This window comes from Hoplias malabaricus, chromosome 14 (genome assembly GCF_029633855.1).
Source record: "Hoplias malabaricus isolate fHopMal1 chromosome 14, fHopMal1.hap1, whole genome shotgun sequence".
In the NCBI taxonomy this organism is placed as follows: Eukaryota; Metazoa; Chordata; class Actinopteri; order Characiformes; family Erythrinidae; genus Hoplias; species Hoplias malabaricus.
In genome coordinates, this window is record NC_089813.1 from 40618352 (window position 1) to 40643257 (window position 24906).

The 24906-nt window shown below is 40.3% G+C and overlaps 2 protein-coding genes across 3 annotated transcripts in view; both read left to right on the forward strand.

The window, feature by feature from the left end:
* The first annotated feature begins 1653 nt into the window (after positions 1 to 1653).
* LOC136666552 (uncharacterized) lies at positions 1654 to 20821 on the forward strand. 2 transcript variants are annotated; one of them, XM_066644815.1, is made up of 12 exons: positions 1654 to 1713; positions 2245 to 2318; positions 2747 to 2806; positions 15250 to 15330; positions 16991 to 17065; positions 17277 to 17327; positions 17440 to 17520; positions 17680 to 17760; positions 18418 to 18456; positions 18556 to 18624; positions 18722 to 18754; positions 19852 to 20821. In XM_066644815.1, the coding sequence occupies exons 2-12, from the start codon at positions 2279 to 2281 to the stop codon at positions 19902 to 19904; spliced, it is 663 nt and encodes a 220-aa protein (XP_066500912.1). In that variant the 5' UTR covers positions 1654 to 1713; positions 2245 to 2278; the 3' UTR covers positions 19905 to 20821. The 2 variants fall into 2 exon arrangements, with proteins under 2 accessions (XP_066500912.1, XP_066500913.1); XM_066644816.1 differs by lacking the exons at positions 1654 to 1713; positions 2245 to 2318; positions 2747 to 2806 and adding exons at positions 14170 to 14233; positions 14710 to 14769.
* A 2891-nt stretch (positions 20822 to 23712) lies between these two features.
* LOC136666520 (uncharacterized) overlaps positions 23713 to 24906 on the forward strand; it is a 7520-nt gene continuing 6326 nt past the window's right edge. The window contains exons 1-3 of the mRNA XM_066644757.1: positions 23713 to 23782; positions 24106 to 24165; positions 24534 to 24614. Of these exons, the coding sequence (XP_066500854.1) occupies positions 23743 to 23782; positions 24106 to 24165; positions 24534 to 24614 (181 nt within the window). The 5' untranslated portion in view covers positions 23713 to 23742. The remainder of the gene's footprint in view (positions 23783 to 24105; positions 24166 to 24533; positions 24615 to 24906) is intronic.

Genomic DNA, 24906 nt, shown 5'->3' on the forward strand with positions numbered 1-24906 from the left:
TGATTTTAAAAATAATTCATCTTAATGTACTGTTAATATACGGCACGGTGGCTTAGTGGTTAGCACGTTCGCCTCTCAGCGCTGGGATCTTGGGTTCAAGTCCAGTCTGGGTGGAGTTTCCATGTTCTCCCCGTGTCTTCATGGGGTCTTTCCTCTGGGGTCTCTGGTTTCCTCCCACAGTCCAAAAACAGGGAGGGTAGGTGAATTGGCTTCTCAAATAAAATGTCCTGGTGTGTGAGTGAATGAGTGTGTATGTGAATGAATGTCTGTTTGTGTGAGTGAATGTGTGTGAGCAGAGATATGGATTGGTGCTCTATTCTGGGTGAAACCCTAGTGCCCAATGCAGTCCTCCAGGTGAACAGTCGTTCCTGGTCGAGAGTACGCTGTGTGCGTTTGGCTGCCGCTTCTTGCCAGTGTGTGTGTGTGGATTGAGTGTTCTTAAAGCGTTCTGAGCAGTGTGGATTGTAAAGCGTCCTTGGGTGTCTAGAAAGGCGCTATATAAGTGTAAAGATAATATACTGTTAAATGTTCGGTTTTACTACAAAGACAAGCTACTGATATATTACAGCTTACACTACTAAGAGTGAGATTTGGATGTGGTCTGGAGTATTGTACAGTTAAAAGAAAAGTGCCCCATAAAGAATCTGTTTACTTTGCAAGTGGTTTTTCAACATTGCATTTGTGTTTTTCAGAATGTTTATATAATCACAGAACCGTGATGCAGTTCTGGTAAGTCCCAGTTCAGTGTGAAATGTTATGTGTTGAGGTATGTTTACTGATGCAATCTAACAGGAAATACCAATGGGTTTGTCTTTCTAGTGATAAACTCTGTAAAATAATAAAGTATTATTACAGACAAAAGCAAAGCATCAACTCTGAGAAACACTCTGTGCAGTGTATCTATCTGTGTGTGTGTTTGGTAATTAGGAATGTAATTTTATCACTTGAATCTGATTTATCTGTTCATTACCATGACTACTTGAGTGTCATACCACTGGCATCAGTTTAAAATCTGGTTTAATGGAATCTCCTAATCTCTCGAGTGTTTCATTATTATGCAGTGGATGCTACTTTAGATGATTTAATATACATATTTTTTTCATTTTGGAAATATTTCTGCATATTATTTTTTATAATAATAAAAAACCTTTGCTGTAATAGCTTCTTGAGCCATAATGATCCATCCATTTATTCCAAGATGAAAGGGATTTCTGGAAGAATAGAAGACAGTAGCAGATATACAATCATCGTCTGTAACCCTTATGGGTAGTGGTGGTGGTGGGTCCTACTCGGAAGCACAGGGTACAATGGGGTGCCAGTCCTTCACAGGATGACACACCACACACTCACAGCTATGCACATTTTGGGTTGAGATTTATATCCCTCCAGCCTACTCTTGGCATTGAACAAGATGAGGGTATGCTCATGTGCAGCTGCACCAGAGGCCCCCCCCCCCCCATTTAATTGCTTTTAACTTTATATACATTATAAACACTGTGTCCATGCTGGGTGCAGATGAACACAGCTGAACTCACTCAGACCAGAGGAGTGTCCAAAAAAATAAAGATTCACCTGTGGAAAAAAACACACCCACCATTGTAGCTGTCATCAAAAGCCACACCCACTTTTTTTTTTTTTTTTACTGTGTTTAAGATTATGTTTAAGTATCAGTTATAGCTGAAGGTGCTCTGGTTCATTATTTCCTGGACAGCGGTAAGTCTCTCTCTCTCTCTATATATGTATATATAGAGGCAACTTCACAGGGCAACCCAGACACACACACATTCGCTCACACACTCACACCTACGAGTCGCCAATCCACCTACAAACGTGTGTTTTTGGACTGTGGGAGGAAACCGGAGCACCCGGAGGAAACCCACGCGGACACGGGGAGAACACACCAACTCCTCACAGACAGTCACCCGGAGCGGGAATCGAACCCACAACCTCCAGGTCCCTGGAGCTGTGTGACTGCGACACTACCTGCTGCGCCACCGTGCCTCCCCATCTGGTCTATGTGAAATAAGAAATAAAGACCACGGTGAGTGAAATAAGACACATTTTCTGGGTAAAATGACTTTTAAAAAGTAAAAACAGTCCAGAAACTGAAGAGTGATTGTGTAATACTCCAGCAGCCGTCTCTGAATGAGGAATATTAGAGATGTTCACTAGGTGTGAGCTGTTTTCTCTCATTAAGAGATCAGTTTAAGTTGCAGTTTTGCAGTGATGCTGTTGTGTTTCCAGTGGATTCACGGAGACTGTAACCTGCTGGATCAGAATGTGTGTCTCACACCCTGCCGCCCTGCTGTTGGTGTTTGGTAAGAGATCCTTCTTTAACGGTTTATTTGTGTAGAGTCTGATCTGTGTAAATTACAGTACAGTGGAAGTGAAAGCTGCTGGATGAGTTGTAAAAGATAAATAAATGAAAGAGTAAGAAAAAAAACCTTGTGAAACCTGTATTGAACTCGTACTTGTGGGTCTGGCCAATGAGGGTCATATATGTTTATACAAATATTTCAGAGCGAGTGCTCTGATTGGATGAGGGCTAATCCCAGGACACTGGTTATAGAGATAAAACTCTACATGTAATCCTCCACTACACAGGTGTGTTTACAGGTCTAGCTGCCTGCGCTGACATAGACCTAAAACAAATCAGATGTCTGCAGTAATGTAGATCTACACAAAGCCCTGTCTGCTGCCTACGTTCATCTCTTTCTCTCACTCTGTTTGTTTTCTCTTTCTCTAGCTGTGATTTCTATTCCAGGTGGCGCTGTTTATGGACCAGAGCTCTTTAGTGATATTCCGGGTAAGATCTTGAAGCTCTGTATACAGACTAACAAATTAAGCCTCTGGAAGCAGATTATTTATACAACATGGCAACATTTTATGTGAATTCTAGATTTTATTATTGTTTTTATTATTACTAGATTTTATTATTATTATTATTATTATTATTATTATTATTATTATTATTATTATTATTCCTATTAAGAATTATAATCAGCCAAGACATTTGGTGCTTTTTTATATCGCAGTTATAATTAGTAAGTGCACAATGCACTATACAGCCAAAAAGTTTTGAACATTGCTGTGAGGATCTGATGGTGTTCAGCATCATAATCATCAGTGAGGGTCAGGTGCTGGTGATGGTGCTGATGATTAGTTGTGGAGCACAGCTTAAAACGCAGCTGAGCTCTCTCAGTGTAAAGGGCTGTTGGGAAATGCAATCTATGTCCACAAAGGGGTGGTCTTCGCTCAAATTCCCTGGCACACTGAGGGGCTCCTTTTGTAAGGCCCTCCTAATGCACCCAGAGAGAACAAAGCCAAGCCCTGGGGAGCTTCCTTCCATTTGCAATGGTTTCAATGCAGTGATTTCAGCTTGTGTCTCTTTTTAAGTTTGTCTGAGCAGACACTGCTCTGGGATGATTGATTTCTGCCGGCAGCGCCATGGGGATGATCTCACAGATCAGCTTAAAGGTGCTTTAGTCTTATTTTATTTGTATTTTATTCTCTGAAATCCAACCCAGTTGTTCATGGTTTAATGCACTGATACTGATAATGCACTCATACAGCTGTAGTTTATTACTAATTACAGTGGGCCATCATTGTCGAGCAGTGACTGAATGATCAGTTCTTGTAGTTGGTGTTGGAAGCAGGAGGAGTGGGCAGTGTAAGGATCTGAGGGCGAGGGCTGCTTTAACAAGAGCCACATTGGCCACGTTCACACCTGCATTAACCTGCATCCTGAGTGAGCCGATCATTAGTGGGCAGCACAAAGTGTAAACAGGTGTAAACAGGGTAAGGTGCGTCTCAAAGACACACTGTAATCACTCAAACCACATGGAGGCGGTCAGAGACACACATGACCATAATATTTCTGTAGTGCGAGCATCAAAGTGTCTCAATGTGTCTCACATCAACTGTGCCACTGCACCAGCCAGGGTTTTGCTAAGAAGTGATGAAATTTCAAGCTGCAAGAAGTGTGTGAGTGTGTTAATGATTGGGCCAATAAAGGCTTGCACTTTGACTCAGAGACTGTTTATTATGATTCTCTCACAACGATCTAGAAATATTAAATTTCAACCTGAGTATATTTGAAAAGTTGACTATTCTGGTTTCTGGGGGTGAGATTATTTATTATGTGATAAAAAAACAGAGTTTATGAAATTACACACATTATTTTATAACCTACAGGGTTGAATTAATTTATTGTGAAATATTCATCAGGTCTAATCCATGTTTCTGTGACACATGAAACATTAATTTTGATCATTAATATGGCATCTCCATGTTTGTGGATGTTCAGTTTACTACATTGTGTGAACACAGCAGATGTCCTGCACACTGTGTGTAAATGTCATGATGAATGAACCCTAAGCTTTACTCCAAAGGTTTGGAATTAAAAAAAAAAATTTACATTGACTTTCATTGAAAGTTAAGGTTTTTCTTCTCCTTTAAATTAATATTTTTGGAGATGCTTTTCATTGGAGAGTGATTATATACTAAATATATACCAAAACCGATCACTTCTAATTCACTAACAATGACAGCTTTAGAGTTAAATAATCTTATGTTAAGCCAAACAAACTTTAGATCGGAAGTACTGCTGTTGGAAACTGAATGTAATTATGGGATATTTTAATAAAGTTGTTAGGACTGTTTATTCAAATTCTAACCCTACACTAGAAGACTTGTAAAAGACTAAAACCTGACACCCTCTCACATCTAAAGGCAATGTGTTTTTACTCACAAACTCTGATTTTGCAAAAACTCACTTTGTAAGTTACTTACTACAAACCTACAACTAGATTCCTCAGTGTTTGGATCTCTGCGCTGAGTGAGTGATGCGAACACTTTTATTCAGATTTTGGAAATTTGTCTGTGACAGTGAAATCGCTTGAAAGACGTTTGGGAACAGACAGTCTGTTGTAGCTAAGTGACTCTAGTTTCGCTCATCTGTCTGCTGCCTGGCCTCAGCTCAGGTTTGTCAGCAGTTGTTTAAAACTTCATAACCATCACAGTGTGGCAAGCAGATCAATACACTGACCATTTCTCCTGCTTCAAAATCAGCATCATCAACTGACCCTTCCTCACTGCCTAATATACACCCTCTCCTCTACAGGGGGCACTGTAAAGAGCTCATCAGATTTACTTCATTTGCCAGTGGTTTGATGCTCATATGTGTTTATTAATCTGCATTATCTGTTGCAGGCTGTATTGCTAAAAGCTGTACGCAAGACATAAATGACTGTGTGATGTGGTTTTTCGGTGGCTTTAAGACAATAGGTAATTACAGTAGTGTGAAAAGGAAGAACACAGTGTTGTGTTGGACAATGATTGATTGCTGATACTCCATTGGTGGTGAAAGGAACCAACTTTTAGGAGGACCTCCACTGTCCACTGTCCCCCACCGTCTACTGTCCTCACTTTCTGTGAGGGGCTTTCAGAGAAGGACGTCTGCTTCCGTTCGACTCCACTGTCCACTGTCCCCCACCGTCTACTGTCCTCACTTACTGTGAGGGGCTTTTAGAGGAGGACATATGCTTCCATTCGCCTCCACTGTCCACTGTCCCCCACCGTCTACTGCCCTCACTTTCTGTGAGGGTCTTTTAGAGGAGGACGTCTGCTTTCATTCACCTCCACTGTCCACTGTCCCCCACCATCTACTGTCCTCACATTTTGTGAGGGGCTTTTAGAGGAGGACGTCTGCTTCCATTTGCCTCCACTGTCCACTGTCCCCCACCGTCTACTGTCCTCACTTACTGTGAGGGGCTTTTAGAGGAGGACATATGCTTCCATTCGCCTCCACTGTCCACTGTCCACTGTCCCCCACCGTCTACTGCCCTCACTTTCTGTGAGGGGCTTTTAGAGGAGGACGTCTGCTTTCATTCACCTCCACTGTCCACTGTCCCCCACCATCTACTGTCCTCACATTTTGTGAGGGGTTTTAGAGGAGGACGTCTGCTTCCATTTGCCTCCGCTGTCCACTGTCCCCCACCGTCTACTGTCCTCACTTTCTGTGAGTGGCTTTTAGAGTAGAACGTCTGGTTCTATTCACCTCCACTGTCCCCCATCGTCTACTCTCCTCACTTTCTGTGAGGGGCTTTTAGAGGAGGATGTCTTCTTCCATTCACCTCCACTGTCCCCCACCGTCTACTGTCCTCACTTTCTGTGAGGGGCTTTTAGAGGAGGACGTCTGCTTCCATTCGACTCCACTGTCCCCCACCGTCTACTGTCCTCACTTTCTGTGAGGGGCTTTTAGAGGAGGACATCTGCTTCCATTCACCTCCACTGTCCACTGTCCCCCACCGTCTACTGTCCTCACTTTCTGTGAGGGGCTTTTAGAGGAGGACATCTGCTTCCATTCACCTCCACTGTCCTGACTCAGATGTTTTTCTAGAAGCAACACCCTCCATCACTGTGTTAATCACTCAGGGTATTGTGGGAAATCTATTCCTGATTAAAGGATTAATGTAGAGTGTATGGTCAGAGTTGGTTAAAGGTCAGAACTGTTTAAATGATTCTGCTTAAACCTGTGTGTTCGGTGTTCACAGGAATGGACAGTATTCCACCCAGCTTTCCTGAGACATACAAGTATCACAACGGTCAGTACCACAGTCCGACACATTACTACAGTCTTCATCTATCTGCCTTCTTATAGCAGTCTGTCTAATAAAGTAAATGAGTAACAAACACTATATCCTTTGTATAACAGAGTGGATAATGAATGAAGCATTCAATTCACTTTTCCGCTGCATTATTGATGAAGATGACCAGGACTCAATGAACATCAGGCGTAAACTCACTACATCACACACTAAACCTGTCCCATCCTTCACTAAACACTCCCAGGGAGTCTTCTCCATCTCCCGCACAGCACCTCGTCCCCTCAAACAGTCACTCAAACAGTGACTACAAACAGTCAGTAATGCTGTGTAGGGTGTGTGTTAATCTGATGTGTGTTTTCAGGGTGTACGATTGAACGTATGTTTAGGAAAGCAGAACCGTCCCTCAACATGATGTCATGGATCGTTGGGTTTTCAGATCCAGGTTCTGTTCCACTGTTTAATTTTTTTCTTTAACATAAGGCTTTCATATAAATGCTTTTGAGGAGACACATGTTTGTGGATTAAAATTAATTTTAACATGTCAAAACCATTTCTAATTTCTGAAAGGCACAAAGAGGTGTAGTTTGGGTAACTGGGACTGTCCAGATTTCTACACCTTTGCATGCTAAATTTTCTCCTTAATCTGATGCTGTGTGTTGGAGCAGGTTTCTTCTCATGTTGGCTGCACAGTTTTGTAAATGTGGGGTTCAGCTGTTTTTACGATGTGGATGAGGACTACCTCACTCTGCTTAGTGAGTGTTTACATCTCTATCATAGACATATTCCTTTACTTGGTAAAGAGATCAGAAATATTCTGTATACCCTCTTTTAAACATGGCCAATAAATTGCTTCCTTCAGGATGTCAGTTCCCATTCCCAATAAGCGATAGGACTCATCCTAAAATGCAATAAAAACAAGAATCTTATGTAATAACTGAATCTCTCCACGTTTCCACTGTTTTCTCCTGTTCACTATTCTAACAGCGTATTATAAATAATCTTTCACATTTTGGTGGTGTAAAAAGCTGTAATTTTATCAGCAGAATCAAATCTCTGTTCTTCTTTTAACAGGCAACAACATGGAATATTATTACACCCTTGACCTGCAAGGTAAACAATGTGGTCTAAACTGCACTGGACTTTGCTTTAACTGCTTTTGGCCTTGAGAACATTAGTTATTTGAATAATTTAAATTTTATTTGCCCCAGAATACATCAGATGTTATATGAAGCCAGACAAGAAGTGCTTCCAGAGGGTCTGTCAGATTTTTGGTAAAGAAAGCTAAGTCCGTTTGCCTATTAATGAAAATCATACTTTATTTAAACTGTTTTACATTGTTGTTTTTTTATAAAGGTTCTACCCCTGAAATGGTCACCCAGTCTAAAGGTGGGTAGCTTTACAAGTTTTTTACCTCACTTTCCCCCTGTTCTTTGATGGTCAAGACCCACCCCAAAACCGATATATTCTGATGTGGTGGTGACAGTGTCAAGGCTGATTTATACATCTGCATTAACTCGACACAAATCCCCACACCATTGTGAGCATTTATTATTCCTGCATTGGTGTCTGCATTGCTCTGCAGCTCTACACCACTAGGGTCTGAAACCCTAACATCTCCCTCTACATTATGTACACTAAATATCTCCCTCTACACTGTGTTGTAGTAAAATTACTTTTATAAATCTACTTTAATGCACTATTTAGGGAGTAGGTCGTTATTTGGGACAGAGCAGAGATTACATGAGGTGTCAGGAAATAATTTTCCAGCGTGGTCCACTTTCTTCTTGCTAGTTTTTTTTAATCTTTTTAAAATATCCCTATTTTCCTTTGTTCAACTATTTTATTCTTCCCTGACATCCACCCCGTGTCTGAGGAAATCTCTTACGATGAGTCTGTTGCTGTCTGTGCCTCTGTGTGTGGAGAAGAGGAGTTCTTGTTGCTGTACTTCTTTGGTTCAACATAAAAAAAAGGTCCCTCCATCTACTGACCAATCACAGTCTGGTCTGCATCCACGTGATGTGTAGTTAAATTCCTGGAGAGGTGTGTGTCAGACTATGGTGTAGGGTTGGCATCAATTAGATGTCCACAGCGTAAGTTCGATGCAGAAGTATAAACTGGGCATCAGTGTCACTGCAGCACTGAGAATGATCCACACTTTCTCTTTGGGGGTCCTGACCATTGAAGAACAAGGGGAAAGGAACAGGGACAAAGGGAACAAAGTATCCAGAGCAACAGGTGGCCTACAGTCTGTAAGTTTAAAGCTACAAAGTGCTCTTTTATGGTCAGTGGAGCTGAGAGAACAGAGAGCAGTGTGAGTTGATTAAACTATAACATCATCATAGTCACAATAAGACAGAGCTAAGCTAGTGTAGGCTAAGCTAGGTTATAAGAGCTAAGCTGCTAAGCAAAGTTATAATATCTTACACTTGCTACTGTTACAGTGTTTTATTCAGTAATAATTTATTAATTCATTAACTAATTCTCTCCTAGATCTCTTCATCTGTGTGATCAATGCAATGGTGTTAGCAACCGAAAAATGCTAACACATGTTGAAAGAAAAAAAACACAATAAAAACAAGCCTGTGATTTTGTATTAAAAGCCTATACACCTAGTTTTATTTTGTGTTTATTTCTCTCAATCATAATTATACAACTGACACTAGTTTCAGCGTCTAAAATTTATTTTAACCTGAGGTTTAGGCTAATGTTGCTAACATGTAAAGGATTTATGCTGCTTTCAAGTCCACATCAGAATTTCTGCTTATGAGTTTGAAGGTCATATTTATTACACTGGTGTTGATGGTGAAAGCTGTTACTGGATTGGCTAATACTATAATATTAATAATAATTATGTACTTTTTGGTTTATGGGATCTCTGACTGCATTACACACTCCTAAAGTATGTTAGTTGTACCTGTAACCCTGTTTAATAAATGTATTTTATACTGTGCAAAATGTGCATGTGCTGTTTTAATGCTCATTTATTCTATGGATGTGTCTCAGTAACCTAGTGTACTTACTTGCTCCCTATAGCCTTAACAGGCAGCACAATAAATAAAAAGTCATTCTAAATAAATAGTGATTAAAGTGTGTGAAACTGTCCACAGGTGAGTGAGTGAGTGACTGGATGAATGTATGAAACTACCCACAAATGTATGTGACTGGGTGAGTGTGTGAAACCGTTCGCAGGTGTGAGTGACTGAGTGAGTGCCTCTTATGTGGCTCACTGAAGTGGTAAAGGCTGCTTAATGTGAAGCATTTTGTTGAAGGGAGATTTGGAGTAAAGCGTTGAACCAGTTGGTTAGAAACAATAAAATGCAGCATGTTAATATTGCCAAGTATTCACTCACCTTTCCAAATAATTGAATTCGGGTGTTTCACTTGTTTCCATGGCCACAGGTGAATAAAACCAAGCCCCTGGACATGCAGACTGCTTCTACAAACATTTATGAAAGAATGTGTTGCTCTCAGGATCACAGTGAATTCCAGAGTTATAGGATGCCACCTGTGCAACAATTTCCTCATTACTAAATATTCCACAGTCAACTGTCAGTGGTATCATTACAAACTGGAAGAGATTGGGAACAACAGCAACTCGGCCACAAAGTCATAGGCCACGTAAAATGACAGAGTGGGCTCAATGGATGCTGAGGCTCATAGTGTGCAGAGGTTGCCAACTTTCTGCTGTCAATTACTACAGACCTCCAAACTTCATGTGGCCTTCAGATTTGCTCAGGAATTGTGCATAGAGACCTTCATGGAATGGGTTTCCGCGGCCAAGCAGCTGCATCCAAGCCTTTCATCACCAAGTGCAATGCAAAGCATTGGATGCAGTGGTGTAAAGCACACTGCTGAATGCATTTGTGTTTTTCAGAATGTTTATATTATCACAGGGCTGTAATGCAGTTCTGGTAAGAACCAGTTCAGTGTGAAATGTTATGTGTTGAGGTATGTTTACTGATGCAATCTGACAGGAAATGCCAAGGTGTTTGTGAATCTGATTTTTCTGTTCATTACCACGTCTCCTTCCTTCACACCAATATTTTATAATCAGAAGATCCACTGGCATGAGTTTAAAACCTAGTTTAATGGAATCTCCTTATCTCTCAAGTGTTTCATTATGACGCAGTAGACACCACTTTAGATGGTTTTAATATAATTTAATGTAATTAATATAATTTTAATTTAGAAAATATTTATGCATATTGTTTGTAGTTATTTTATAATAATAAAAAAACTTTGCTGTAATAGTTTCTTGAGCCATAATGATCCATCCATTAATTCCAAGATGAAAGGGATATCTGGAAGAATATAAGACAGTAGCAGATATACATTCATTGTCTGTAACTGCTTACCCAATTCACGGTCACTGTAGGTCCAGAGCCTACCCTGGAATGGAATATATAAGTTTTATAACATATATCAGCTTTAATGAAAAAGAGGGAGATTTATACCTCTCCAACCCACACTTGGCATTTAACAAGATGAGTGTAGGCTCATGTGCAGCTGCTCCAGAGCATCCCATTTAATTGCCTTTTTCTCTATAAATTATAAACTTTCTGGGTGCAGATGAACACAGCTGAACTCACTCAGAACAGAGGAGTGTACAAACACTTATGGACAGGTAGTGTATTCCTTGTCTTATCAAATCAAATCAAATTTATTTACGCTTTTTATAAATGATGATGTCACAAAGCAGCTTCACAGAATTCCAGTAAAGATAAAGTTTTGACATGAAATGTAAAGATGTAAAGAATGTAAATCCACAGGAGAGTGAGGCCAGGGAAGACAGAGGCAAGGAAAAAGTCCCTCCAAGGCTCACACGGGGGACCTACCCTTCTCTGGTCAATCTACTGGAAATAACAGTTAGGACTCCATGAAAACTTGGAATGGTAGTGGCTGAAGCGTGGAGCAGGATCTTGACAGTCTTCCATCAGTGTCCAGTGGCCAGTCATTTACTCAGAAAAAGGTAGAGGGATGGAGATAGTTGTGATCTGTTTGGGTAAATTTAAAGCAGAGATTGTGAACATTTCCAGAGTGTGGCTAATGACTCCTGCAGATCTGACTATGACAGCTTTAACTAAAAGGAGAGGAACCAGAAGGACACACAGATGCGGGAGCTTCCTGAAACACTGGCATCCCTCCGCTCCACCGTCAACAAACATGAGTGATCGCATGAAGCGGCAGGACGACAGCAGCGTCTCAGTTTACTATAATTCCCTGTATCCATGGACCCCCTGGATCTGCCACCTTTATCTATGGGGGAGCATTAAATACCAAAAGATAAACTAAACAAATTAGTTTTTAGCCTCGAATTGAAGACTGCGACTGTGTCCCGAACATTTTCTGGAAGATCATTCCAGAGTTGGGAGCTTTATAAGAAAAAGCTCTTCCCCCAGCTGAGGCCTTCTGAATTCTGGGAACTATTAAAAGTCCAGTACTCTGTGATCTGTGGAATAGTAGAGGGTCATAATAGGAAATAGTATCCTGAAGGTATTCAGGAGCGAGCCCATGTAGATGTTTATATGTTAATAACAGAATCTTGTAATCGATACAGAATTTAACAGGCAGCCAATGAAGGAAAATCTTAATCATCCATCCATTCATTATCTACTGCTTATCTGGGTCCGGGTCGCAGGGGAAGTAGTCTGAGTAAAAAAACCCAGACCTCCGTCTCCCCAGCCACTTCTTCCAGCTATTCCAGGGGGATACCGAGGCATTCCCAAGCCAGTCGAGACATGTAGTCTCTCCAGCATGTTCTGGGTCTTCTCTGGGCTCCTCTCGACATTGAGTAGCAGTGGCTCCACTCCAAGTCTCTCCCGGATGTCCGAGCGCCTAACCCTGTCTCTAAGGGAGAGTCCAGACACCCTGCGGAGGAAACTCATTTCAGCCGCTTGTACTCGCGATCTCGTTCTTTCGGTCACTACCCAAAGCTCGTGACCATAGGTTAGGGTTGGGACGTAGATTGAATGGTAATTCAACGTAGATTGAATGGTAATTCAATGGAATGGTAAAAGCTTTGCTTTTTTGCTCAGCTCTCTCCTCACCACAACGGACCGGCACAGAGCCCGCATTACTGCTGGCACTGCACCGATCCGCCGGTCAATCTCCCGCTCCATCTTTCCCTCGCTAGTAAACAAGACCCCGAGGTATTTACACTTCTCCACTTGAGGAAGGATCTCACTTACAACCTGGAGAGAGCACTCCTGCTGCAAACTGATCCAGCTGGAGGTTCCGGCTTGATGAATCCAACAAGACCACATCTTTCACAAAAAGCAGATATGGAATCCTGAGACCACCAAACTGGACACCTTCCGCCACTTGGTTACACCGAGAAATTCTGTCCATAAAAATAATGAATGCCTTCTCCAGATCCACAAAACACATGTAGACTGTTTGAGCAAACTCCCACGCACCCTCCAGGATTCTAGCGAGGGTGAAGACCTGGTCCTGTGTTCCACGACTAGGGCAGAATCTGCACAGAATCCTGGATCTGAGGTTCAACTATCAGTCTGACTCTCTTCCCCAGTACCCCTACATAGACATTACCGGGGAGGCTGAGGAGTGTGATCCCCCTATATTTGGAACACATTCTCCGGTCTCCCTTCTTAAAAAAGGGAACCACCACCCCTGTCTGCCCCCAATGTCCACGGGATGTTGCAAAGTTATGTCAGCCAGGACAGCCCTACAACATCCAGAGCCTTTGGGAACCCGGGGCAGACCTCATCCACCCCCGCCTCTTTGGCCCAGTGATAGATGAGCCCTTCCCAGGATCCCCAAACTCTTCTTCCTTTTTGGAAGATCCTCTAAGTATTTCCTCAGTTTTTGCCTCAGTGACAGCCGAAGCCTTTCTGACAGGTTCCACAGCCAAATGTGCCCAGCAAATCCTCAACACACATTTGGGCCTGCCAGGTCTGTCCAGAAAATCTTAATCAGTAAACTGATAAAGATTCACCTGTGAAAAAGAACACGCCCACCAGTGTAGCTGTCACCAAAAGCCATACCCAATTTTTCTAGTGTGGTTGATTATCAGTTATATCTGAAGGTGCTCTGGTTCATTATTTCCTGGACAGCGGTAAGTCTCTCTCTCTCTCTCTCTCTCTCTCTCTCTCTCTCTCTCTCTCTCTCTCTCTCTCTCTCTCTCTCTCTCTCTCATATCTCTGTTCTCTATCTCTAATCTTAAAATTAATTAATATCTCTCACTTTTAATTGTTTGTTAATGTTAATTGTTTGTTACTGATTTAATACACAGAGATTATTGTATTCAATCAGCAGATCATTCAGCTAAAGATATAAAGATGTGAAATAAGACATATTTTCAGATTTATCATAATGAATAAAGATCACGGTGAGTGAAATAAGACACATTTTCTGGGTAAAATGACTTTTAAAAAGTAAAAACAGTCCAGAAACTGAAGGGTGATTGTGTAATACTCCAGCAGCCGTCTCTGAATGAGGAATATTAGAGATGTTCACTAGGTGTGAGCTGTTTTCTCTCATTAAGATATCAGTTTAAGTTGCAGTTTTGCAGTGATGCTGTTGTGTTTCCAGTGGATTCACAGAGACTGTAACCTGCTGGATCGGAATGTGTGTCCCACACCCTGCCACCCTGCTGTTGGTGTTTGGTAAGAGGTCCTTCATTAATATTAGTTTATTTGTGTAGAGTCGAATCTGTGTAAATTACAGTAAAGTGGAAGCGAAAGCTGCTGCACATTAAAAAGAAAGAAACAAAAGAGATAGAAAGGAAAACTTGTGGAACCTGTATCTGAGTCTGACCAATGAGGGTCAGAGCGAGTGATATGATTGGATGAGAGATATTCTCAGAGTATGGATGTAGAAATAAAACAGGACGGGGACTTTTAACCCTAAAGGTATCCTTCTGCTTTAAAGGTGTGTTTTATTTTTATGTGTTAACGTAGCAGATGCATGCACTAACCGACCTAAAATCGCTAACCTAACAGCTGTCTGCTGCTTCTCTGTTAATATTTTTCTCTCCTTCTCAGTTTGTTTTCTAAGTGTGTTCTTTCTTAATGTTCTCTCTCTCTCTCTCTCTCTCTCTCTCTCTCTCTCTCTCTCTCTCTCTCTCTCTCTCTCTCTCTAGCTGTGATTTATATTCCAGGTGGTGCTGCTTATGTACCAGAGCTCTTTAGAAACATTCCAGGTAAGATCTTGAAGCTCTGTATGCAGACTCACATTTAAAGTCTCTAGAAGCAGATGTTCATTTATACAACATGACAACTTTTTATGTGGAATACAGTTATTATTATTATTCCTGTTAAGTAATCATCTGCAATAATGTTTGGTGCTTTTTATACTGCAGTTAGCATAGTGCTGTGAGAATCTGATGGTGTTCAGCATCATAAGCACCAGTGACGGTCAGATGCTGGTGATGGTGTTAATGATTAGTGGTGGATCACACACACCACAACGCAGCTGAGCTCTCTCAGTATAAAGGGCTGTTGGGAAATACAACCAATGTCCACAAGGGGGTGTTCTTCGCTCAAATTCCCTGGCACACCGAGGGGCTCCTTTTGTAAGGCCCTCCTATTGCACCCAGAGAAAACAAAGCCAAGCCCTGGGGAGCTTCCTTCCATTTGCGGTGGTTTCTATGCAGTGATTTCAGCTCGTGTCTCTTTTTAAGACTGTCTGAGGGGACACTGCTCTGAGATGATTGATTTCTGCCGGCAGCGCCATGGGGATGCTCTCACAGACCAACTGAAAGGTGCTTTAGTCTTTATTTATTTGTATTTTATTCTCTGAAATCCAACCCAGATGTTCATGGTTTAATGCACTGATACTGATAATGCACTCATACAGCTGTAGTTTATTACTGGTTACAGTGGGAAAATCGTTGTAGAGCAGTGACTTAATGATCAGTTCTTGTAGTTGATGTTGGAAGCAGGAGTGGGCAGTGTATCTGAGGGCCGCTTTAACAAGGGCCACATTGGCCATGTTCACACCTGCATTAACCTGCGTCCTGAGTGAGCCGATCATTAGTGGGCAGCACAAAGTGTAAACAGGTGTAAACAGGGTAAGGTGCGTCTCAAGGACACGCTGTAATCAATCAAACCACATGGAGGCGGTCAGAGACACACATGACCATATTATTCCTGTAAAGCATTTCAATGTGTCTCACATCAACTGTGCCACTGCACCAGCCAGGGTTTTACTAAGAAGTGATGAAATTTCAAGCTGCAAGACGTGTGTGAGTGTGTTAATGATTGGGCCAATAAAGGCTTGGGCTTTGACTCAGAGACTGTTTACTATGATTCTCTTACAACAATCTACAAATATTTAATTTCAACCTGAGTATATTTGAAAAGTTGAACATTCTGGTTTCTGGGGGTGAGTTTATTTATTATGTGATAAAAAAAACAGAGTTTATGAAATTAGACACATTATTTTATAACCTACAGGGTTGAATTCATTTATTGTGTAATATTCCTCAGGTCAAATCCACGTTTCTGTGACACATGAAACATTAATTTTGATCATTAATATGGCATCTCCATGTTTGTGGATGTTCAGTTTACTACATTGTGTGATCACAGCAGCTGTCCTGCACACTGTGTGTAAATGTCATGATGAATGAACCCTAAACTTTACTCCAAAGGTTTGGAATTAAAAAACAAAAATACATTGACTTCCATTGAAAGTTAAGGTTTTTCTTCTCCTTTAAATTAATATTTTTGGAGATGCTTTTCATTGGAGAGTGATTATATACTAAATATATACCAAAAGCGATCACTTCTAATTCACTAACAATGACAGCTTTAGAGTTAAATGATCTTATGTTTAGCCGAACAAACTTTAGATCGGAAGTACTGCTGTTGGAAACTGAATGTAATTATGGGATATTTTAATAAAGTTGTTAGGACTGTTTATTCTAATTCTAACCCTACACTAGAAGACTTGTAAAAGACTCAACCTGACACCCTCTCACATCTAAAGGCAATGTGTTTACTCACAAACTTTGATTTTGCAAATACTTACGTTGTAAGTTACTTACTACAAAACTGCACCTAGATTCCTCTGTGTTTGGATCTCTGTGCTTAGTGACAGGCGCGAACACTTTTATTCAGATTTTGGAAATTTGTTTGTGACAGTGAAATCGCTTGAAAGGACGTTTGGGAACAGACAGTCTGTTGTAGCTAAGTGACTCTAGGTTCGCAAAATTTCATAACCATCACAGTGTGGCACACAGATCAATACACTGACCATTTCTCCTGCTTCAAAATCAACGTCATCAACTGACCCTTTCTCACTGCCTAATGTACACCCTCTCCTCAACAGGTGGCGCTGTAAAGATCTCATCAGATTTACTTCATTTGCCAGTGGTTTGATGCTCATATGTGTTTATTAATCTGCATTATCTGTTGCAGGCTGTATTGCTAAAAGCTGTACGCAAGACATACGTGACTGTGTGATGTGGTTTTTCGGTGGCTTTAAGACAATAGGTAATTACAGTAGTGTGAAAAGGAAAAACACAGTGAACACAGTGTTGTGTTGGACAATGATTGATTGCTGATACTCCATCGGGGGATTCTGGGGTATTGTGGGAAACCTATTCCTGATTAAAGGATTAATGTAGAGTGTATGGTCAGAGCTGGTTAAAGGTCAGAACTGTTTAAGTGATTCTGCTTAAACCTGTGTGTTCGGTGTTCACAGGAATGAAAAGTATTCCACCCAGCTTCCCTAAGACATACAGGTATCACAACGGTCAGTACCACAGTCCGACACATTACTACACAGTCTTTATCTGTCTGTCTTCCTATAGCAGTCTGTCTAATAAAGTAAATGAGTAATAAACACTATATCCTTTGTGTAACAGAGTGGATAAAGAATGAAGCATTCAATTCATTTTTCCGCTGCATTATTGATGAAGATGACCAGGACTCGATGAACATCATACGTAAACTCATTACATCACACACTACACCTGTCCCATCCTTCACTAAACACTCCCAGGGAGTCTTCTCCATCTCCCGCACAGCACCTCGTCCCCTCAAACAGTGACCTCAAACAGTCAATAATGTTGTGTACGGTGTGTTAATCTGATGTGTGTTTTCAGGATGTACGATTGAAAGTATGTTTAGGACAGCAGAACCGTCCCTCAACATGATGTCGTGGATTGTCGGGTTTTCACATCCAGGTTTTGTTCCACTATTTAATTGTTTTCTTTAACCCAAGGCTTTCATATAAATGCTTTTGAGAAGACACATGTTTCTGGATTAAAATTAATTTTAACATGTCAAAACCATTTCTAATTTCTGAAAGGCACATAGAGGTGTAGTTTGGGTAACTGGGACTGTCCAGACTTCTACACCTTTGCATGCTAAATTTTCTCCTTAATATGATGCTGTGTGTTGGAACAGGTTAGTTCTCATGTTGGCTGCACAGTTTTGTAAATGTGGCGTTCAGCTGTTTTTACTATGTGGATGAGGACTACCTCACTCTGCTTAGTGAGTGTTTACATCTCTATTATAGACACATCCCTTCTTCCTTCCTTATATATGGTAAAGAGATCAGATATTCAGTATTTACCCTCTTTTAAACATGACCACCCTGAGGTTGAGGACCATGCTATGGAGCATAAACACCTCAGTCCCCATTCCCAATAAACGATAGGACTCATCGTAAAATGCAATAAAAACAAAAATCTTATGTAATAACTGAATCTCTCCACGTTTCCACTGTTTTCTCCTGTTCACTATTCTAACAGCGGATTATAAATAATCTTCCACATTTTGGTGGTGTAAAAAGCTGTAATTTTATCATCTGAATCAAATCTCTGTTCTTCTTTTAACAGGCAACAACATGGAATATTATTACACCTTTGACCTGCAAGGTAAACAATGTGGTCTAACCTGCACTGGACTTTGCTTTAACTGCTTTTGGTCATAAGAACATTTCGTTATTTGAATAATTTTAATTTTATTTGCCCCAGAATACATCAGATGTAATATGAAGTCATTTACAGACAGGAAGTGCTTCCAGAGGGTCTGTCAGAATTTTGGTAAAGAAGGCTAAGTCATATTTGTCCGTTTGCTTATTAATGAAAATCATACTTTCTTTAAACTGTTTTACGTTGTGTTTTTTTTTTTTTTATGAAGGTTCTACCCCTGAAATGATGGCGCAGTCTAAAGGTAGCTTTACAACTTTTTTACCTCACTTTACCCCTGTTCTTTGATGGTCAAGACCCACCCCAGAGCCGGTATATTCTGACATGGTGGTGACAGTGTCAAGGCTGATTTATACATCTGCATTAACTCAACACAAAGCCCCACACCATTGTGAGCATTTATTATTCCTGCATTGGTGTCTGAATTGCTCTGCAGCTCTACACCACTAGGGTCTGAAACCCTAACATCTCCCTCTACATTATATACACTAAATATCCCTCTACACTGTGTTGTAATAATAATACTTTTATAAATCTACTATTAATGCACTATTTAGGGAGTAGGTCGTTATTTGGGACAGAGCAGAGATTACATGAGGTGTCAGGAAAGAATTTTCCAGCGCTGTCAACTTTCTTCTTGCTAGTTTTTTTTAAATCTTTTTAAGATATCCCTATTTCACTTTGCTCAACTATTTTATTCTTCACTGACATCCACCCCGTGTCTGAGGAAATCTCTTACAATGAATCTGTTGCTGTCTGTGCCTCTGTGTGTGGAGAAGAGGAGTTCTTGTTGCTGTACTTCTTCGGTTCAACAAAAAAAGGTCCTTCCATCTACTGACCAATCACAGTCTGGTCTGCATCCACGTGATGTGTAGTTAAACTTCTGGAGAGGTGTGTGTCAGACTATGGTGTAGGGTTGGCATCAATGAGATGCCCATGGCGTAAGTTCCATGCAGAAGTATAAATTGGTCATCAGTGTCACTGCAGCACTGAGAATGATCCACACTTTCTCTGTGGGTGTCCTGACCATTGAAGAACAAGGGGAAAGGAACAGGGACAAAGGGAACAAAGTATCCAGAGCAACAGGTGGCCTACAGTCTTTAAGTTTAAAGCTACATAGTGCTCCTCTATAGTCAGTCGAGCTGAGAGAACAGAGAGCAGTGTGAGTTGATTAAACTATAACATCATCACAGTCACAATAAGCCTAAGATAAGCTAGTATAGGCTAAGCTAGGTTATAAGAGCTAAGCTGCTAAGCAAAGTTATAATACCTTACCCTTGCTATTGTTACAGTGTTTTATTCAGTAATCATTTATTAATTCATTAACTAATTCTCTCCTAGATCTCTTCGTCTGTGTGATCAATGCAATGGTGTTAGCTACCGAAAAATGCTAACACATGGAGAAAGAAAATAAACACAATCAAAACAAGCCTGTGATTTTGTATTAAAGGCCTATACGCCTAGTTTTATTTTGCATTTCTTTCTCTCAAACATAATTATACAGCTGACACTAGTCCAGTGTCTAAAATTTGTTTTAACCTGAGGTTTAGGCTAATGTTGCTAACATGTAAAGGATTTATGCTGCCTTTAAGTCCACTTCAGAATTTCTGCTTATGAGTTTGAAGGTCATATTTATTACGCTGGTGTCGATGCTGAAAGCTATTACTGGATTGGCTATGATTTAAATGATTGACAGCTGCCTGTCTGTTAACCCCGCCCACTGCAGATTTCCCTTTCATGCTGAGTCTGAAACAGAAGGTAATACCTTGATGTCTTGCTGCCTGTGCTGCCTCATGAGTCAAATGAGTCAAAATGCTGCCAGGACACAGATGTGTTAATAGATGTGATGGAACAAAAAGCAGACAGTTTTATTTAAACACTCAGTTCAGACTTGACTCTGTGCCGTCCTCCGTCAGAGCCTCAGTAGGGAGCATTTAGTACGTTTCAGACACAGGATCAGTGTTGAAAACTCTGAAAATCTGGGCTCGTTAAAATGAGTTTCCTTCTAATAAACATGACCCTTGGGCGCTTATATCATAATTAATTATTAATTAATTCACATTACATTGTATCACATACTGCATTCAATTACTTGTAGATATTATCTATTTTAATAACATTTTAATGCTAATACTATAATATTAATAATAATGATTATTCACTTTCTGGTTTATGGGATCTCTGACTGCATCACACACTCCTAAAGTATGTTAGTTGTAACTGTAACCCTGTTTAATACATGTATTTTATACTGTGCAAAATGTGCATGTGCTGTTTTAATGCTCATTTATTCTATGGATGTGTCTCAGTAACTTAGTGTACTTACTTGCTCCCTATAGCTTTAATAGGCAGCACAATAAACCTGAGTCATTCTAAATAAATAGTGATTAAAATGTGTGAAACTGTCCACAGGTGAGTGAGTGAGTGACTGGATGAATGTATGAAACTACCCACAAATGTGTGTGACTGGGTGAGTGTGTGAAACCGTTCACAGGTGTGAGTGACTGAGTGAGTGCCTCTTATGTGGCTCACTGAAGTGTTTAAGGCTGCTTAATGTGAAGGAGGGAGGTTTGGGGTACTGTGAGGAGTTGGTGTGTTCTCTCTGTGCCTGCGTGGGTTTCCTCCGGATGCTCCAGTTTCCTCCCACAGTCCAAAAACACACGTTGGTAGGTGGATTGGAGACTCAAAAGTCTCCATAGGTGTGAATGTGTGTGTGTCTGTGTTGCACTGTGAAGGACTGGCGCCCCCTCCAGGGTGTATTCCCACCTTGCGCCCAATGATTCCATGTAGGCTCTGGACCCACCGCGACCCTAAATCGGATAAGCGGTTACAGATAATGAATGAATGAATGAATGTTGATATTGCCAAAAGTATTCACTCACCTTTCCAAATAATTGAATTCAGGTGTTTCACTCACTTCCATGGCCACAGGTGAATAAAACCAAGTCCCTAGACGTGCAGACTGCTTCTACAAACATTTACAAAAGAATGTGTTGCTCTCAGGAGCACAGTGAATTCCAGAGTTATAGGATGCCACTTGTGCAATAATTTCCTCATTACTAAATATTCCACAGTCAACTGTCAGTGGTATAATAACAAACTGGAAGAGATTGAGAACAACAGCAACTCGGCCACAAAGTGATAGGCCACGTAAAATGACAGACTATTACTCATTAGGAAATTGTTATAAGAATGTAATAAGATTATTAAACTTATTTCTAACTTCTTTTTACCTGTTTTAAATTATTTTATCTACAAAAAGTGTCTTATTCCACTGGCAGATATTTTTTCTGTATTCAAGAAATAACATAAAATGATGCTTAAAAGAAGCAAAATGGCTCCCAATTAAACACAGGATTGACTTTAAAGTGTTATTAATTGTCTATAAATCAATAAACTGCATCGGACTGAAATATATTTCAGATCTGCTAGAAGTGTATGAACCCAGTTGCCCTCAGATCACTCAGGACTAGTCAGTTCATAGTGCCCCGGGTCAGAACCACACAGGGGGAGGCAGCTCTCAGTCACTATGCTCTCTGCACCTGGAACAAACTCCCAGAAGAACATTAGATCTGTTCCAAATTTTACCTTCTTCAGATCTAGACTAAAGACCTTCTGTGCTCCTGAGCCTTTGAATGAATTAGAGTAGATCATTTTAATCATGTTTTTTTACTATGTTTATGTATTTTATTATTGTATTATTTTAATTGTTCTTTCTTTTATTACACTATTTTATTTGTCTTTAATACTTTAATTTGTTTAAAATTCTACTTGAATAGCTTTTTAATTGCTTTTATTTTTATTATATAATCTGTCATATTATTAGTTTAATGGTTCTTAGCACTATGATATTGATTTAGTACTGTGATAGTACCGGACACCCTGCCTGAGACTTATCAAAACACTGAAGTTTGTTTTAATTCTATCTTAATAACATTAAACATAAATAAAAGTGTTTTACTCTATCGTAACCGTTTACACTATAAATTATTCTGCTGTTATCTTTGTGTATCTTTTTGTAAAGTACTTTGAACTGCCATTGTGTACAAAAGTGCCCTATAAATAAACTTGCCCTGCTTTTAATCATCATAAAGGTTCTTCAAGTGTTCAGGGTTCTACAGAGAACCATTTTCTTTAATAAAACCCCTTGTAGAACCATTGTTTCTGTTGAAATAGAAACTTACTCTTTTCAGTGAAATGTGCTGATGAGCTCTGAACACTCAGATGTGTCCAGGATGTTGTAGGGACAGAGATGACTTTCAGTTTTGTAATCTACAGAACTACAAATGAAAAGACGTGGCTCACAGTCTCCACAGAAGAAGAGATTATGATGTATTTCAACAGCTCAACAGTTTTCTCCACAGTCCTGATAGAGCCTCTAGTAATACACAGAAAATATTAGGTAGTATTAGGTAGTAGTATAGGGCTTTCTGAAAGAACAGATGATGACCTGTGGAAAAGGACACGCCCACCAGTTTAACTGTCACCAAAAGCCACGCCCACCTTTAAATGCTTTTAAGGTGTGGGACAGTTATAGCTGAACATTTATTCACTGGATAGAGGTAGGTTTCTCTGGTTCTCTCTCTCTTTTAGTGTTCCCTTTCTTCTTTATCTCACTTTCTCTGTCTCTCTCTCTCTCTCTCTTTCAGTGTTCCCTTTCTTCTTTCTCTCACTTTCTCTGTCTCTCTCTCTCTCTCTCTCTCTCTCTCTCTCTTTTAGTGTTCCCTTTTCTTCTTTCTCTCACTTTCTCTCTCTCTCTCTCTCTCTCTTTCTCCCTTTTAGTGTTCCCTTTCTTCTTTCTCTCACATTCTCTCTCTCTCTCTCTCTCTCTCTCTCTCTCTCAGTATTCCCTTTCTTCTTTCTCTCACTTTCTCTGTCTCTCTCTCTCTCATCTTAAAATTAATAAATTGATATCTTTGATTTTGAATTGCTGAAGTGATTTAATCAAGAGACATTATTATAATCCATCAGCAGTTCATTTACCTAAAGATAATGACAACAAGCAAAATAATATTTTTCTGGGTAAAATGACTTTTAAAAAGTAAAAACAGTCCAGAAACTGAAGAGTGATTGTGTAATACTCCAGCAGCCGTCTCTGAATGAGGAATATTAGAGATGTGCACTAGGTGTGAGCTGTTTTCTCTCATTAAGAGATCAGTTTAAGTTGCAGTTTTGCAGTGATGCTGTTGTGTTTGCAGTGGACTCACGGAGACTGTAACCTGCTGCATCAGAATGTGTGTCTCACACCCTGCCGCCCTGCTGTTGGTGTTAGGTAAGAGTTCCTTCTTTAACGGTTTTGCATAGAGACGAAATAAGTGAAAGTGAAAGCTGCAGCACATTAAAAAGAAAGAAACGAAAGAGAAAGAATGTAAAAAAAAAAAGTTGTGTAACCTGTATCTGGGTCTGACCAATGAGGGTAATGTCTGTTTATACAATTTCAGTGCGATTGATCTTATTGGAGACAGACATTCCCAGAGCACTGATAGGGCTATAACAGCACTGTGATTTTTAACTCCACACGTATTCCTCCATAAACTACACAAGGCAGCTGTCTGTGCTAACTCACTCACTCACACTCTCTCTCTTTCTCTCTAGCTGTGATTTCTGTTCCAGGTGGCGCTGTTGATGTTCCACAGCTCTTTACAGAAATTCCAGGTAAGGAATCTTGAAGCCCTTTATACAAACTAAGAAAGTGTATGTGTGTGTGTATATATTTATAAATAATATATGTGTGTGTTTTGGACACAGCTATGAGGTTCTGAATGAGTTCAGCCTCGTCAGTCCGAGCACTGTCTACAAAAGTTAGAAAATGCAGTCTTTTACTTAATACCCTTGAAATGTGTAGTTTCAGAAAAGACATAATTACATAATGCAGTGTGCTCAAACTGTGCTTTGTGCTCAAACTCCCCTGCACACTGAAGGGATCTTTTTTAAGACCCTCCTAATGCACCAAAGGAGACCAAAGCCAAGCCCTGAGGAGCTTCCTTCCTATGCAGTGATTCTAAGTTGTGTCTTTTTTTAAGACTGCATGAAAGGCTACTGCTCTGAGATGATTGGTGTCTGCCGCCGACGCCATGGGGATGCTCTCACAGACGAGCTGAAAGGTGCTTTTTCTCTTTTATTTATGATTTGAAGTCCAAAATCATGCAACAAATATAGCTGTAGTTTATCACTGGTTACAGTGGGCCATCGTTGTCCAGCAGTGAGTGAATGATCAGTTCTTGTAGGCGATTTTGGGTGCAGGAGTGGTCACCGCAAAGATCTGAGATCAAAGCAGCTTTAACTCTTTCAGCAAGCCAAGTCAAATTTATTTCTACAGCAGTTTTTACAACATGATGGTGCCAGGAAACATCTTTACACTTATCCACAATTAATACAGTAACAGAACAAATATCC

Bases quoted from the DNA above. Each gene is read 5' to 3' on its own strand.
- LOC136666552 (XM_066644815.1), top strand. From the start codon at position 2,279: ATGTGTGTCTCACACCCTGCCGCCCTGCTGTTGGTGTTTG. The intron at 2,319-2,746 runs GTAAGAGATCCT...CTCTTTCTCTAG, and splicing joins CGCCCTGCTGTTGGTGTTTG to CTGTGATTTCTATTCCAGGT. The intron at 2,807-15,249 runs GTAAGATCTTGA...TCTCTTTTTAAG, and splicing joins GCTCTTTAGTGATATTCCGG to ACTGTCTGAGGGGACACTGC.